Source organism: Plectropomus leopardus, chromosome 1 (assembly GCF_008729295.1).
Source record: "Plectropomus leopardus isolate mb chromosome 1, YSFRI_Pleo_2.0, whole genome shotgun sequence".
Lineage (NCBI taxonomy): Eukaryota > Metazoa > Chordata > Actinopteri > Perciformes > Serranidae > Plectropomus > Plectropomus leopardus.
Window position 1 is genome coordinate 22,279,428 of NC_056463.1, and position 17,356 is coordinate 22,296,783.

The window sequence follows — 17,356 nt, forward strand, 5'->3', positions numbered from 1 at the left end:
CTCTGATTTACGGCACCACCGGTGCTGCAGAAACGAGTCGAAGGTGGAAGTAAGATTAGCTCATGAGGCTAGGTAGATTTCGTGAGTAATTTATCTAGCTTTTAAAAAAAAAGATTGTAATTTTTCTTTAATGTACAGCTTAACGTTACATGTTTTTGTTAGAATATATAACGTCAGCTACATGTTTTGGCAGTTAGGTGGTTGCTGAGGTAGATATCTACTTTCCTCTGGGCATTAAATGTAACGTTAGCTAACGGTAACGGACAGCAGCCTCTCTCCGGCGTGTAGCTACTCTCCGCCAGGTTATTTTTTGGTCTTTTTTTTTTAAAAACCGATTTCTATATAAACATGCCTATTCAGCTGACAAGCCAGGCTTACTGTAAACTGGTTTTACATGCTGCCAAGTATCCTCACTGCGCGGTGAATGGGTTATTGGTGGCAGAAAAAACGAAGGAGAAAAAGAAAGACAGCCACAGTGAGCCAGTCTTGTGTGTTGACTGTGTGCCGCTGTTTCACGGCACTCTTGCTCTGGCACCAATGCTAGAAGTAGCTTTAAAACTGGTAAGTAGCCGTCAAGTAAAATAAACACTCAGTTATAATTGTATTGGGTACACCTGTCTTAAACAGTCCTGTGCATCAGTTCAGTTTTGTTGATATAAGTGTAAGGGGGTTTCACCTTTATGGTCCTTTGGTAGGCTGCAGTTGTGCTGTTACTGAGTCATGCTAACAGGTGTTTTAAATAATTTCTCCTTCCTATTTATATCAGTGAGGGTAGACTCAATATCAGAAGCACCACTTAGTTTAACAAATTAGCTATAAAATCTGCAGCTTTCAAAGTAGGGGCAGACTGATACTGTTTTTTTCAGGCCCGATACAGATTATTAGTAGTTGATGAGACCAGTAACCGATATTTGGAACTGATATGCGTTTGCAATAAAAATGAAAACATTTCTGTCAATATTTAGAATTTGGACTATAACAAACCCCCAAACAAAACATTATTTAGTATAAAGTCAAGGAAAAATTTAAATTAAAAAAATGAACAAATAAGAATACCCCCCCCCCTAAGGTTTTACAAAGTAAAAATTCCTCCCATGCTGACACTTTCTTTGCACTTTTTAATTAACTAATTTTATCGGCGATCATTAAGATAAAATGCTGATACAGATAATTGGCAAAATGCCAAATATCAGCTCCAGTAATTTGTTAGGCAGATAACCTGCAGACCCCTATTTCAAAGTGACAATGACATTGATTTAACAACTCATTAATGTAATTTCAACAAAACAACACATCATTCTAATCTTTGCAAACATAGGTTTTGGATTACATTTGTTTTAGCAATGTATCATTAAGTGCAATCTATTTTCTCTCCTAATGAACATGCTTTTTTTTTCTGACCTCTGTCCTTCTGTCCTTTCATGTTGTCTCCACGACACCTGCTTCCATGTCAGATCGATACCTGGTGTAAAGAAAATAATTATGTCATTGCGGGATATTATCAAGCCAACGAACGCTCAAAGGATTCGAGGTACAGACAACAACATGGACAGCCTGTTATTTCAGGAGAATCAACAAGTAATAAACCATGCCCCAAACTCACCTGGGCTCTGATGCACTACATTTTTGGTCCCTCTCTCTTGCAGACCCAACCAAGTTGCAGAAAAAGTGGCTGCCAGAATTTCCGAGCACTTCAGTGACGCAGCAATCGTTATGGTGATAATAAATTATTTAGACTGGTGTTAATGGCCTATGCTAGCATGTTTTTGTCCACTTACCTCAAGTTACGTAAATACAATACTGCTGACTCAGCCAATGGTTTCAGCTCAGTATAGTATAAAATTCAGAGTCTGAAAATATGAAAGAGGTCATTTGTCACAGCAAGCATGTATCACGACAATCTGAGATTCACTATTTAGCTACAGAGCAGTGCTTAATGATTTTTTTTTAAAAATGAACATTTATCTACAAAGATTATGAAAATGGAGGATTGCCTTACAGTAAATCAACTATGTCTCAAGTGTGGGATGTTGGCAATTCCCACCTGCACCTACATGCACTGACCCTGCAGACTTCTCTAAAAAGTCTGTGCTCTTTAACTTTATCACCATTCAAATATAGTGTTATTAAATTAAAAGCTGCAGTATTTTCACTGTGATTGGTTTTACACATCAAGCAAGATTCTGTTACTTGTGCTTATAATGTACAGATGAAATGGATGCATTTGGCTCCCTGAAAGGTGTTTAAAGCACAATCAATCAAAAATGCTATAACATATTTTTAAAAAGTTATCAGCAATGTTTAGTATGCCAAATAAGTTGATTTGATTAATGATTTCCTAAACGTGGTCTGGTCCTGTAAAGCTATATGTAAAAGGTCTCTATGTCACTGAATCCCTTGTCATTTTCTTTCTTTCTTTTTTTCTCCTCAGGTGGACAGTAGTAGAATAACAATGAGCTGTTTTGAGCCCGTTGTGTTTATCTATGACCATCATGAAAACAAGTGGAAAAGCAGAGAAGTAACTGCGTAAGTGTCTCTGTGTTTAGAGCTATTTTATTCAAGACTTTACTGCTTGTCTAACCTCAACAGCAGTTTCTGGCATGTGAGCTGTGTTCTCTCATTAACCTGCAGAAAGGGTGTACATTGTCTGTATGTCTGATGGGTTTTCGGTGCCACTCGCCAAACTGATGTTTTTTCTGTCCTCCAGCGACTGTTTTGAGGACTGGAGCGAAGCACAGAAGATCACCTCTGCTCTGTTAGAGGGCAGGTCCTACGAGAACTTGATTGACTTTGATAATCACTTGGATGATCTGAGGAATGACTGGACCAACCCTGTGATCAACAAGTCTGTCCTGGATCTGTGCTAAGAGAGTAAGTCCAGAGTTACCCTGGACACGCAGACAGATATTGCCACTGTTTCAGCATGCATGATGCTACTTATTGTGTAGCACGGGAGAAGAAAAATGCTGAACGCATGGTGTGTGTTCCATTAAGAGCCCTTTGTACTGAGGATAAACTGCAGAGCACTGACCAGTTAGGCCAAAATCTCTCAAGGGCAAGCGCCATATGTGCACTGTTGGCATGTGTCCGCCTTTAAAAGGTGGTACTGAGGTGATGAAGGCAATTGCGTTTTTGACTGCAACTTAATTCTTTGGGTTTTTTTTTTTTTAATGGTTTGTGTTAATTCATAGTTGTGTGTAAATTCTAGAGTATTTGATTTTTTTTTTCCTCTTAAATTTTGCAGATAGTAGCCGTACAGAGATCAAGTCCGAAATTAAAGATTAAGGAGATGATTGTACTACTGAGATATGATATAGATACATGTTCTTTATCAAAGGACTAGTTTGTTTTAAGTCCTGAAACTCGATTCACATAGTACTGTATTCTGAAGATGTTTATGGGGAATTAATTAATAATACTCCTAAAAATGACAATAAGGATGAAAGACAACCAGAGAGAGGGATCTTTAAAGTTTTGTTTTTTTTATGAGTGTATATTGCATCCCAGCTCAAGTCCTTCTGCAGATGCACCAGTAATAATAATGGGATGATCGATTTTAAATATTTATGCAAACATCTCTATGATGTATGTGTCCTATTATTATCCCCGGCGCACTTCAGATGGCCTGGCTGATGTACACATGACAGCGCTTTTGGTTTATGATTGTTATTCTGAAGGATTTGTTCTGAAACACAATACACTGAATCAGATAACAGGAATATGTGAATTTTGTTTTATGTTGTAAGAATTAGGTAGAGGTTTTTGTTTATACTTAATGGCCCATTCTAAATTCTACTATTTAATAAGTAATGTTAAAACATTTAAATTCTTAATGTGAGGATACAGAACTACCTTTGTATATGAGATAAGAATTAATCAGTAAGAGCTAATTACGTTAAAAAAAATGGATGTCACATTTTTTTACAGATATTTTATGAGCTGAATGTACAATGAAACCATCTTTTGAAACTATGTCTCTATCAGACTCTTGTTATTTAGTAAATTCTTTTGCTAGGTGTTTTATACCACTGACTGGACTGTTGAGAAAAAGTTGCTAAAAGTACAAAAGCAGTTACTGATCAGCTTCAGGGCTTAAGCTTTTGCTAAAGCTAAAGCTTAAGCCCTGAAGAATAAAATAGCAATAGATAAATATAGTACTTTTCAAAGTAAGGTGCCTCCACCATGAGCAACAATCAAACATCAAACTGCCACTTGCACCCAGTGCTGGGGAAGATATTTGGAAATCAGAGCTGTGCAAGCTACAAGTACTTCACACTGAGGTTTCATTACAGCAAACCTATTCTTTGGAGAAATGTAGCTACTTAGAAAAAGTAGTTCAAACAAATTTGTGAAAATTAATAATAATGGATTTTTTAAAACACTGTTCACATGTAATATAAAATTTAAATATAATAAAATACAAAAAAAGTCACAGGGCATAAAAAAGTCACTTAAGTGTATTGCAACAAGGGACCAATTTTCACAGTTCATAAGCCAAAACCATGGTAAAGTGCAAGGAATGTCTTTGATTTTGTAAACCATGTCAAGCAACTGGACCCCTACCTTCCATAATACTATAAGTAATACAATACAAATTTATATTCAGAAACACATTTTGCATAATGAGTACTTTTTATACTTTAGATGGTCTATGTTTTGATGAAAATACTTACTGTATGTAGGCTACATTACTAACATTTAAAAAATGTAATAAAGAGCAGCAATCCAGTAAATTCTGCTGTTGTATGGATACGTTCCTGATATGAAGAACAAATACACCTTCTGTAACAAAAAGGTAGAAACATTAGAACACTTATTATTTCAATGCCTACATGTGACTTTCTTCTGGACTGATTTTCAGTTGGATCTCAGACATTTTGCTCACAGCATTTTACTTAAAGCACCCAATTTGTTAGCTAAATTTTAGATTAATTTTAAAGAAATGTAAAGAAATTGCCACTCTCAAATATCAAATCTAGATACATATCTTAAAACAATATCTAACTTAAAAATATATAATAACAATAATAAACTAACCCAAATTATTAATTATGTAAATTGTGTTGTATGTGTATTTTATTATATAACTAATTAGGTAAACCCTTGTGTTTGTTCATACTTGTGTCTTTATTTTTATTTTATTTTAGTCCGTCTGGTTTGTACCTACTTGTGTCATCATTTTCATCTGTAAGTTTTTGGGTTGAGTACTGGACCTGCTGTCTTCGTAACTTTTACTAAAAGTAAAAAATAAAATTGTGGAGGCAGAGTTTTATCACTCAGTGAATGTCGCTACCTAGCGGTGTTTGCGCGTAACTATCGTTGCTGTCACATGACCTACTTCTTCCTTCCGGGTCAGACAACGCAAATTATTAAGGATTAGTCAGTTGTGTCATCATGAATCGGCCTCTAACCTGCCAAAACATTGGTTTTGTAATTACAATTTCTCTTAAATTCACATAGTTACAGTCCGGAGGATTAGTCATTAAGAAACCGAAGTCGCGGAAGTGCACATAGTGGTTTAAAGTGCCCACCCAGTGAACTTCCGGTTCCTGTCGGTGACGTAGCTGTCTCTTCCTTTGTACTCCTTGTAGGTTCACAGGCTGCAGCGCGGGAACAAGAAACTGCAAATGTGAGGGTAAAAGTTTGTGGATTATCAAGACAAACAGACAGCTATGGACCCATCAGAGGTAGAGTTCCTTGCTGAGAAAGAGATGGTGACGATAATACCGAATTTCAGTTTGGACAGGATCTATTTGATCGGGGTAAGCAAGAATCGCTCAGTTTGCTTGTCACGTTATTTTACACGGTGTAACAGTTTATGTTTGGCCCGATACTGAAAATGCACATTACGTTAGCAACATTAGCTCAACTGTTAACGTTAGCACATGTCAAACTGAACAGTTTAATGATGAATTGTTATACAGCGCGATGTTTGTTTTGTTATGTTTGTTTGTGTGTGTATTAGTCAGTAGCTTTAATGTAACATCAGTGTATTTAGACAGATCACATTAATCTACACAACGCTAGATTTATGCCTTCAAACGAGCAAGACACATTCAGGTACTGTTCATTAAGTAACATTTGCCTGATGCTGAGCAAACAGGTATAAAACCCAGATACAAAAGAATAGAAACACAGTAATAAAGTAGTTAAATACACACCAGTAAAAACAGGGCTAACTCAAATCAATTTAAACACGTTGAATTATGAAAACAACTTAAGAGCTTTTTTTTTTGTCTTTTACAAGTTTCAGTGACTTACTCAAGAGTTTTAACTCATTCGTCTTATGGTTCAGACTGGGTGTAGTCTTAAAGTATTTACCTTTATGTATGAAAAAAAAATCCCCAGTTGCAAAACAATATTGAGAACAAAGACCACATTTTTGTTTTCAACACAAATACCAGATTGAATTGTCTTTTCTGTCAAGGGTGACAACACCATTGTCCTGAACCGTAGCATATCACTCCAGAAGGACCGCACTGAATCACAACAGAAAAACACACGGTCCAAATTTTCAGTTTCCCTTTCACAAAATGCGTTATTATTTGCATCAGCATTAAATCTCAATCCTAAAAATGTGTTTGTTGGATAAATCTCATTTTAAAGTTTTGAAGTTCACCCTTTTCACACCAGGAGGAAATGAAATTAAATGTAACTTTTCCTTATTTTCTTTAATAACAACATCAAACTCCTTGAAAACAGAATTTCGTTTTACAGAATTAGGAAAAAATGATTTTAATAGAAGGTTTTTAATAACTCTGTTGGTACATTTATTGTCGAAAAATTTAGTTCCTTTGATCCAGAGCTGCCTGATCCCAGGAGAGACCGGAGAGTATAGTGGCTCTTTGTGTGACCTGCTGAGCGATAAAATGTGCGTCCTTCTGGTCTTAGGGTGACCTGGGTCCCTTCAACCCTGGACTGCCTGTTGATGTTCCTGTGTGGCTGGCCCTTAACCTGAAACAGAGACAGAAATGTAGGATTGTTCCTCCTGCATGGATGGATGTTGGTAAGATACACAGTGCACACACATCTTTGACATATTTATTAAGCGGCCAGGAGAATTAAACACTTAACAGTAAGGGATTGTTGTTAAATAAATGGCTGAATCGAATAACTTCTCTTTTGTGTTACAACACTTTGGGCATATTGATAACCAGGGCTCCATGTTTCAGTTATGGCGGCGTCATTCCATCTTTATGCATCATTTTAACACATCTGACCGAAATTCAGCAGTGCATGTCTGGTATTCTTGAAAACGTGGGGATCTTTACTAGAATGTGCATTTAACACGTGTTTGCTTAATTGATTCTTACCACAAAGCATGTGTTGTTGTTTTTTGTTTTTAATCCCAACTCTGTAGTCAGTTAGTTACCTAAACCTAAAAGCTTATTCTCTGTACATATTTCCATGCAAAAGTTAAAAAAAAAGATATAAAAAAATAGTATCACATGGTCCTATTTTTTAGTGTTTGCAATACTTACTTACTTACTGAAGTGATTATGATTACTGCATTCAGTCAGAATCAAAAGCAGGTAATACAATGAGACGATTTGCTTTTAGTTTGCATTGGTGAAACTGTCATAACATTTCTTTATTATTTACACTGTAAAGCCAGCGTTGAATTAAATTTGAATTTGTTGAATGAGGTGGTGGGACCTTACGAGTGTAAGTAAAGGGCTGGCATTATTCTATTGTTTTCTTAATGGCATAGAAAGACAAAAAAAACAACGCAACACATTAGTCTGTCTCTTAATACTTTAAGAGTTTCTTTTCTGTCTTTGGCACTCAGCCCCAAACATTGTCAGTTCCTACGAAGGTTGGTTGAATAAAATCTTCAGAAGCTTTCTTTAAATTTTTGCTGACAAAGCTTTAAGGTTTTGGGGCTGCAAACACAGTAAACACAGTGACATCTGGTGGTTTGCAAACACATTGCAGCCCTTCAAGACGAGCTCAAGTGCCAAAACACCTCTCTGTTTCTAATGGTTTTAGTCTCATATCCGTGCAGTAAAAATTCAACAAGCGTGCACGTTATTGTTAAATCTGTTTTACTTTTGATCAGAAAGAAAAATGTTTTTTATGGCAAAGACTGCAGAAGTACCTTTTAATTGCATATATACATAGCATCACAGGTAACTAAGTATTAAGCTAGTCTGGTCATTTATGACTTATGCAGTGATGTAGTTATCAGAAAAGTAAACAGACTATCATGTCTGCATGAAAAAAACCTTTACGGCTGCGATCATCATTGTTTTCATGGACATCGTGAATAAACAAGGCTGCCGTGAAAATGAAGTTATTAGAGATTAGAGCTGAAAATGAGGGAAATACTACTGCTGAAAATACTGGAACTGAAATGTCTTTGACTGCCACGTTTGAGAAATATTGACATTTATGCTGACATCTGCCGTCTAGTGTGTAATTCAAAAGCTGTTTTGAAAATACTGCTTTGGTACTGTGCAGAGAAACTGGAGGAGATACGAGAGCTTGAGAGGAAAGAGGAGACCTTTACTCCTGTTCCCAGTCCTTACTACATGGAGCTGACCAAACTGCTACTGAACTAGTGAGTCATTAAAAGAATCAGTAATCCCAGCGCAGAAATAAGACCTCCATCTAACTGTGCTCATGTTTGTTTATAGTAATTAAATGCTGCCTGGTTGTCTGCGTATGTGGTGATCTACCTCACAGTACATGATGGTTTGTGTGTTTCTGCAGTGCGTCTGACAACATCCCAAAAGCAGATGAGATCCGCACGCTAGTCAAAGACATCTGGGACACGCGTATTGCCAAACTCCGCCTCTCCGCCGACAGCTTCATCAGTCAGCTGGAGGCTCACGCCAAGGTAAAACCGCTCACGAAGAATCTCACACTGAACGCTCTTACATGCGTACTCCTCTTCATCCCTTATGGGACACAAGGCTTCAGCGAGCTCTGAACACTGAACAGTCAGGTTCCACAAACTGTTGACAGGATATTGTAAAGGTGAATAAATTAGTCAAATCATTGATTAGTCGATCCACAGAAATTAAAAGGCCTTTTTTAAAAACAAAATCACCAAAGAATTCAGTAGTTTTAGCTTCTTAAATGTGGTTATTTTCTGGATTTCTAATGCCACTGGGATAGTAAATATGTTTTGGTTTTGGAGTGTAGGTTCAAAAACAAACAATATTAAGATATATACATATTTCTAAAGATATACAGTCTCATTTCAAGTGGCCATTGGATGTTGTGTTGAAATTCAAGGAAAATATCAGCACCCTGGTGCTATGTTTGTGCTCCAAAGAGCATCGTCATGTGATTAAAAAACATTCATAAGGCAAAGTTGAACCTTGGAGCGCCATGATTGTTTATTAATCACGGGGTTATCGTCCACGGACTCAGTGTCATGCAAAATAATTGGGATTATTCTTTCATCCCCTCTCTTTTTGGCCTTGGTGCTTCCTGTTTGCCTGTCATATTAAGATCCAGCACGTATTAGATCAAGTGTTCACAGCAGTAAACACAGATAGAGAGAGTAGCTGCATTTACGTGCGCACTTTTTCCCAAGTCAATCGAAGATTTCGGGTCAACTGTTTACATGGGATATCCTCTAATACATTCTGGCGTTTGCATGAGCACACGCTTGCAAATGTAGTAGCTGTGTGACATGCACAAAAATGATCACTATAGTAACTTGACAGGGCTTCCAACTCGTGAAACACACGCAGTTGACACTTTTCACACATTCATACGCCACAAGTGCAATTTCTTGCAGTGACAAATAAATAACGGATACACTCTGACAGCAGCACAGTGCTCTTTCCCTCTCCTCTTGCGCACCCAGGCAATTTTGAGTGAGTTACTATGGTTACGGGGCTGCTCGAGCATCTTGTCTTTTAAACCTCTTCTAATCAGTATAGTAGGCTTCATGTAAACTGAGCATGCCTCCTCTCGCTGCTTTTTTTCCCTCTCTATAGCTTGACAACCTGACTCTGATGGAGATCAACACCATACGAGCGTTCCTCCTGGACTCTCTCAACTGTATGTACAAACTACGTTCTAATCTGCAGCCCAGTTCAAGTAAGGGACAGTTCATGGACTATTGATCCACAGGATCAAGGCTTGATGCAAAGGTCTCCCCCAAAATCCAAAGCCTCGGACGAGTCATTTGATCAGCCTTGGACTGAGGCTTGTGCTTACTCACCAGGCATTTCATTACTCAAAGGAAGGGTTTCTCAGAAATTGAATTCACAAGGTTAGTGTTGATGTCTGTCTGAAGCTAACTGAGTTTTACTAAACTTTTTTAATTTTCTTTTTCTATTCTCTTGAGTGAGACATAAGTTGTTCTGTACATATGAATTGCATCAAGTCTTTATATGTATCTGCTCTTTGAAAATGTGCATATTTAATTTAATTTGCGATGTTCGCTGTAGTTTAGAAAATAAATGTATTTGTGTACTTCTTCGTATGCAAGTATACTCATTTACAAAACAAGATGTTTTTCACAGAGAGCTTTTTGACAGGCATTATTCACTTTTTTAGACATTTTATAGAGAAAACTATCTTAAACATAGTAGTTGCTGTGGTTTGTCATAACAAAGGAACGACTGTGTAAGTCAATTTAAGGACTAAACACTGAGCTCGGCGGTTGTAGAATGTGCTGTTAATATCTAAATATGGAGTAGATCCTCCTCGACGAAGTTTGCCATGTTGGGTTGTTGGTAATCAAATACCGGTTTCGACATAGAGCCATCCATTTTCTGCGTCGGCCACTATAGTTCTCTTATATGCTTGGCATAATGTAAAAGTTTCAGTTCTGCAACATCACCACTAAATGTGACTAAATTCTACACACGGACCCTTAAGTCCAAGTGGGACACCTGCCCTGCATTTGACCCATCCTAAATATTTGGGCAGAAATAGACATTGTCCCAGGTGCAGGTAGTTTTCTGATGACCTTTCCTACGCTGCCCACCGGCTCGAAGGCCAGAAAGCAGCCTCAGAAGCAGAAGGCAGATATTTGCAGCCTGCCAATTTTGGAGAGATTGTGTCTTACAGTTTTTGCTGCATGAACACTTTTAGTGGAGAAAAGTAATAATAAAAAGAGGAAGAAATTAAATTAAATTAATTCAATTTTTTTTTCAATTTACTGCACTATGACTTTTTTCAGAGTAAAGCATGGTTTTAAAACTCGTACTATAGTACCTTAAAAATGTAAACAATTTCATTCTATTGTATGCTGAAAAAAACAAAAAAAAAAGTCATAGTATAGCATGTCGAATAAGGTCATAGTATAGTCTACTGAAAAATACTGGAAAATGTTATACTATAGTATCTTAACAAAACTGAAAAATGTCAGTTTAGGGTATTGAAAAATGGGGAAAAATGCTGAAATAACTCACAGTGAAGAACTTTGAAAAACTATAAATAACTCATACCATGTCGAAAAATATTTGATAGAAATGAATATAATTTGTTCGGGAGCAAGACGACGCCTCTACAACACCTCTAATTACCTGCCTGCCTACTTATACATGGTCAACCCATCCTGCTCTGTTTGTGCCGCATCTCTCGGCTCTCCCTCCCTTTCCCTTGTCTGTCCACCCTCCTGCCTTGTCCCTTTCTCACCCTCCCCTCTCCTCGTCCCTACCCTCCCTTCTCCCCCCCATCTCTTCCTATCCTTCACACCTTCAGAATTCATTTTACCTTCGAACTACACATTGTTGTGGCATGTTCCTTGCTAGTGAAAAGCTTGTCATTAAAAATCATGAAAAAAATACATTATAGTTTGAGGTAAAAAATCATTACATAGTGTCATAGAATTGTATGTAGTCATAAATAATGAAAACAAAAGCCATGGCATAGTATGTTGACAAAAATGATGAAAACACGTCATAGAATAGTATGTCATCAAAAATCCTGAAAGAAAACGTCATAGTAGACAATGTCATTAAAATCCTGAAAAAAACCATCATGGTATAGTATGTCGTCAGAAACCATGAATAAACGTGATAGTATAGTATGTCGTCAAAAATCATGAAAAAACAACATTCACGAGTAAGGACCACACCACAACAACATATCGTTCAATGATTTTTTGTAATCTGAAGGTTTGGTTGCATGGGCTGATGAATGGATGTGAATGGGGAAGGTGGGGGAGGATGGCACAGGGGCGTCTGTTGTCAGGCTGGTCTGGGAGGATGTCTTGATGGGCCAGGTAGAGGGAGACTCAGAGTGGGGGTACCGTCTTGGTGTGTGTCCACCCGATCTGATTTCTGAGCCCCAGACCTGCCTAGACTGAGACATAGGAGAGGCGTGCACAGGTATGAACAATGAGATCGAGGGGAGAAGGAAACGAGGTAGGGAGACGAGAATGGACAAGGCAGGAGTACAGACAGACAAGGGAAAGGCAGTGTGTGCCAAGAGATGCGAGACAAACAGAGCAGAATGGGTTGACCATGTATAAGTAGGCAGGCAGGTAATTAGTCGTGAAAAATCATGAAAAAAGTAAAAGTATAGTATGTAGTGAAACATCATGAAAAACGTCATAGTATAGTATGTAGTCATAATCATGAAAAAATGTCATAGTCTTGTATGTCTTTAAAAATGATAAAAAAACGTCATAGTATGTTGTCAAAATTTAGGAAAAAACATCATAGTATAGTATGTCATCAAAAATCATGAAAAACGCCACAGTAAACCATGTCGTCAAAAATCATGAAAAAAAAGTCATAGTATCGTCCAGTGGTTCTCAAACTTTTTTCATTAATGTACCCCCTTTGAAATATTTTTGCAGCCAAGTACTCCTTGACCAACGCAAAACATTTTTGGTAAAAAAAAATAGAGGTACAACACAGTGGTGTGCCATCAGTGTCTAATATGTCTAACAACATTGTAACTGAAACTGGTATACTATGATGTATCTGTACAAGCTATAATTTTTTATAGTTGGCGGTTTTCAGCCTTTTTTTTGACTTGTCAAAATTTGAAATTTTTCAACATACTATACCATGTTGTTTTCAGCCATTTTTTCAACGTGCTCTATTATGACTGTAAGAGACACAATATGAAAATAAGTTAATGTAAAATTCACAATAGTTCATATTCAGGCTTTGTATAGAACATAGTTATATATAAAAATGTATAAGGATGAAAATGCATGTATGTTAAATTTTGATGCATCGTTCCCGTGCCGTCATGTGCAGTGCAGTTAAGCAGAGAGCTGCATTAGGCAGGGGAGCACATAGTTTTGTGTGACTGAGTGTAATTTGATCTTTTTTCAGTAAAAGTTTTAAACTGAATTACATCTCTTGTCATTTGCATCAGATTGAAATTACTGTGCCTACAGCTCACTAGTGGCTTTTTTGACATTCAGAAGGAATGTCACTGCATTAGTAGATAAACTGCTCAGAGGATGGTTGCAAGAACAGATCATGGCTAATACTGGATGCTAGCTAATGGAATGGTTTCTCAGCGGGAAAATATGATTGCTTGCCTGTGTAAAGCCATAAAAGACTGCGTGTTTCAGAAGTTGTGATGACTTCAACAAGGATGATCAGTATGCTAGGGGACATGTCAGAATTTGCACTTTTTCGACATACTATAATATAATCACCGATTTTTTTGGGGACATGCTTAATTATAAGGTTTTTGGCCTTTTTTTCCACGTTGTGTACTATGATGCATCTCTATAAGGTATAATATGTTGTTTTCAGGCATTTTTGGGATATGTCAAAATTTGACAGTTTTCAATATACCATAGCATGGCGTTTATTGTGACAGCTAAAAAACCATAATATGGCATGATGAAAAAATTACCGAAAAAGCAATACTATAGTATGGCAAAAATTTCAAAAAAATGACATGTCCCAAAAACCCCTGAAAACACCTCAAAACAGCATAAAAAGCGTGCCCAGACACGCCATCGCAAAGGATGTTGCAAAAATGGCCAAAAACACCATAATATGTCATGTCTAAAAAATGACCCCAAAAGCAATACTATAGTATGGCAAAAAAAATAGCTGAAAACTACATTTAATAGCCTGCCGAGATGCACCATGGCATAGAACGACACAAAAATGGCTAAAATAACCATAATATGGCATGTCAAAAATGACCCCAAAAGATACTATTGTATTGTAAAAATGTCAAAAAATTAGATGTCCCAAAAACAGCTGAAAACTACGGAAGCCCTAAGCGGACGTGTTTTTTTTTTTTTTTTTTCAAGCCGTTTTCTCGATATAACGAGATATTATCTGGTTATAACAAGATATTATCTCGTTATCTCGAGAAAACGGAGTTTGTTTTCCTGAGATATTATCTCGTTATCTCGAGAAAACGAACTTTGTTTTCCCGAGATATTAAGTCGTTATCTCGAGAAAACGAACTTTGTTTTTTTTTTTTTTGTTTTTTTTAACTTTATTGAATGAACATCAGAAGAAGAAGTGGAGGGTGGATGATGTGACAGCAGGTGCTGTGCGGTGTTCAGCGCGGACAAATGCGCAAGGTAAGATGATTATTACAGGAACACATCACCCAAATTCATCAGTAATCATAACTAGATTATTATACTGTTGCTCCGGTGCTTTTTGGTACGTGCAGGGGCGAGAACCTGCATGCATTTGTCCGCGCTGAACACCGCACGGCACCTGCTGTCACATCATCCACCCGCCACTTCTTCTGACGTTCATTCAATAAAGTTTAAAAAAACAAACCAAAAAACAAAGTTCGTTTTCTCGAGATAACGACTTAATATCTCGGGAAAACAAAGTTCGTTTTCTCGAGATAACGAGATAATATCTCGTTATATCGAGAAAACGGCTTGTTATAACAAAAAAACGGCTTGTAAAAAAAAAAAAAAAAAAACACATCCACTTAGGGCTTCCGTAGAAAACACCTCAAAACATTATAAAAAAGCATGCCAAGACACGCCATAGAATAAAAAGATGCAAAAAACAGCCAAAAAAATATCATCGAAAAAGCAAGACAAGCCCTCCCTGAGGTACCACCTTATCGTGGTGGAGGGGTTTGCATGTCCTAATGATCCTAGGAGCTCAGTTGTCAGGGTTAGGGTTAGGGTCACCCATGGCAAAAAGTCCTCGGGGAGGGACCAGACAATGAGTTACATAAGTGGTTCAGAGTTTCCCTCGCCCGAACGCAGGTCATGTGACCTTGGCAGTCCAATCCCCGGCTGCAGAAGCTAGCTCTAGGGATGTGGAATGTCACCTCTCTGGTGGGGAAGGAGCCTGAGCTGGTGCGGGAGGTTGAGAAGTTCCGACTAGATGTGGTTGGCCTCACCTCACACATAGCATGGACTCTGGAACCAGTCTTCTCAAGAGGGGTTGGACTCTCTTCCACTCTGGAGTTGCCACTGGTGAGAGGTGCTGGGCAGGGGTGGCAATACTTATTAACGCCCCCGCTCAGTGCCTACATGTTGGAGTTTACCCCGGTGGACAAGAGGGTAGCCTCCCTCTGCCTTCAGGTGGACGGGCAGATCCTGAGTGTTGTTTGTGCCTATGTTCCATATGGCAGTTCAGTATCCACCCTTTTTGGAGTCCTTAGAGGGGGTGCTGGAGACTGCTTCTTCTGGGGATTCCCTTGTTCTGCTGGGAGACTTCAACGCTCACGTTGGCAGCGACAGTGAGACTTGGAGGGGCGTAATCGGTAGGACTTCGGGAGTTCGGTGAGGCCATGGAGAACGACTTCCAGATGGCTTTGAAGAGGCTCTGGACCACCATCTGGCATCTCAGGAGGGGGAAACAGTGCTCTGTCAACACTGTGTATGGTGGGGCCAGTGCGCTGCTTACCTCGACTCAGGACGTTGTGGATCAGTGGAGGGAATACTTTGGAGACCTTCTCAATTCCACGGACATGCCTTCCAGTGAGGAACCAGGGCCTGGTGACTCGGGAGTGGGCTGTTCAATTCATGGGGCTGTGGTTGCCGAGGTGATCAAAAAGCTCCTCGGTGGCATGGCCCCGGGAGTGAATGAGATCCATCCAGAGTTCCTTAAGGCCCTGGATGTTGTGGGGCTGACATGGTTGACACGACTCTGCAACATTGCATGGAAATCAGGGACAGTGCCTCTGGACTGGCAGACCGGGGTGATGGTCCCTCTTTTTAAGAAGGGGGACCAGAGGGTGAGTTCCAACTATAGGGGGATCACACTCCTCAGTCTCCCTGGTAAGGTCTATTCAGCTGTACTGGAGAGGAGGGTCTAAAGGATAGTTGAACTTCAGATTCAGGAGGAGCAATGCTGTTTTCGTCCTGGTCGTGGAACTGAGGACCAGCTCTGGACCCATGCGAGGATCCTTGAGGGTGCATGGGAGTTTGCCCAACCAGTCCACATGTGCTTTGTGGACTTGGAGAAGGCATTTGACCGTGTCCCTCAGGGAGTCCTGCAGGGGGTTCTCTGGGAGACCCTCGACACAGGCCGTCTGTTGAGCTTGGTCCGTATTGCCGGCAGTAAGTCGGACTCGTTTCCAGTGAGGGCTGGACTCCACCAGGGCTGCCCTTTCACTCTGTCACTGATTCTGTTCATAACTTTTATGGACAGAATTTCTAGGCGCAGCCAGGGCATTGAGGGGGTCCGGTCTGGTGAACTTAGGATTGGGTCGCTGCTTTTTGCAGATGAGGTGGTCCTGTTGTCTTAATCAGGCCGTGACCTTCAGCTCTCACTGGAACGGATCGCAGACGAGTGTGAAGCACCTGGGACCATGGTTCTCAGCCGGAAAAGGGTGGAGTACCCTCTCCAGATCTGGGGAAGAAATCCTGCCCAAAGTGGAGGAGTTTAAGTACCTCGGTGTCTTGTTCACAAGTGAGGGAAGGATGGAGCAGGAGATCGACCGGTGGACAAATTGCTGCAGAGTCGACATTACTGCAGATGCTGCAACGATTGGTCATGGTGAAGAGGGAGCTAACCTAAAAAGCAAGTCAATAGTAAGGTGAAAAATGGTAAAATGTGACATGTCCCAAAAACAGCTGAAAACACCTCAAAAGGGCATGAAAAAGCCAGCTGAGACACACAGTAGCATAGCATGATACACAAACAGCGCAAAAAAACCCATCATAATATAGCATGTTGAAAAAATGACCGAAAAAGCAAGGCTATAGTAAGGCAAAAATTTCAAAAAATGACATGTCGCAAAAACAGCTGAAAACACCTCAAAACAGCCTGAAATAATGTACTGAGACACCCAATAGCAAAATATTTTGCAAAAACTGCCAAAAACATCATCATATGACATTTGGAAAAAATGGCCCAAAAAGCAAGGCTATAGTAAGGCAAAAATTTCAAAAAATGACATGTCCCAAAAACAGCTGAAAACACCTCAAAACAGCATAAAATACTCTGCCAAGACACGCCATAGCAAACAATGTTGT

General features: G+C 39.1%; 2 protein-coding genes across 2 annotated transcripts; both read left to right on the top strand.

Moving 5' to 3' along the window:
* Positions 1–26: 26 nt before the first annotated feature.
* On the top strand, positions 27–4,923 carry emc8 (ER membrane protein complex subunit 8). The gene is made up of 5 exons (XM_042486666.1): positions 27–561; positions 1,455–1,531; positions 1,647–1,716; positions 2,432–2,526; positions 2,708–4,923. The coding sequence occupies exons 1-5, from the start codon at positions 349–351 to the stop codon at positions 2,865–2,867; spliced, it is 615 nt and encodes a 204-aa protein (XP_042342600.1). The 5' UTR covers positions 27–348; the 3' UTR covers positions 2,868–4,923.
* Positions 4,924–5,575: 652 nt separating this feature from the next.
* gins2 (GINS complex subunit 2) lies at positions 5,576–11,221 on the top strand. The gene is made up of 5 exons (XM_042489316.1): positions 5,576–5,762; positions 6,892–7,006; positions 8,461–8,560; positions 8,713–8,839; positions 9,954–11,221. The coding sequence occupies exons 1-5, from the start codon at positions 5,673–5,675 to the stop codon at positions 10,080–10,082; spliced, it is 561 nt and encodes a 186-aa protein (XP_042345250.1). The 5' UTR covers positions 5,576–5,672; the 3' UTR covers positions 10,083–11,221.
* The last annotated feature ends 6,135 nt before the right edge of the window (positions 11,222–17,356 follow it).

Coding starts and splice junctions, on each gene's coding strand:
- gins2 (XM_042489316.1), top strand. CDS start 5,673: ATGGACCCATCAGAGGTAGAGTTCCTTGCTGAGAAAGAGATGGTGACG. Junction 5,763..6,891: donor ACAGGATCTATTTGATCGGG/GTAAGCAAGAAT, acceptor TTCTGGTCTTAG/GGTGACCTGGGTCCCTTCAA. Junction 7,007..8,460: donor TCCTGCATGGATGGATGTTG/GTAAGATACACA, acceptor GGTACTGTGCAG/AGAAACTGGAGGAGATACGA.
- emc8 (XM_042486666.1), top strand. CDS start 349: ATGCCTATTCAGCTGACAAGCCAGGCTTACTGTAAACTGGTTTTACAT. Junction 562..1,454: donor TAGAAGTAGCTTTAAAACTG/GTAAGTAGCCGT, acceptor CTTCCATGTCAG/ATCGATACCTGGTGTAAAGA. Junction 1,532..1,646: donor GAACGCTCAAAGGATTCGAG/GTACAGACAACA, acceptor TCTCTCTTGCAG/ACCCAACCAAGTTGCAGAAA.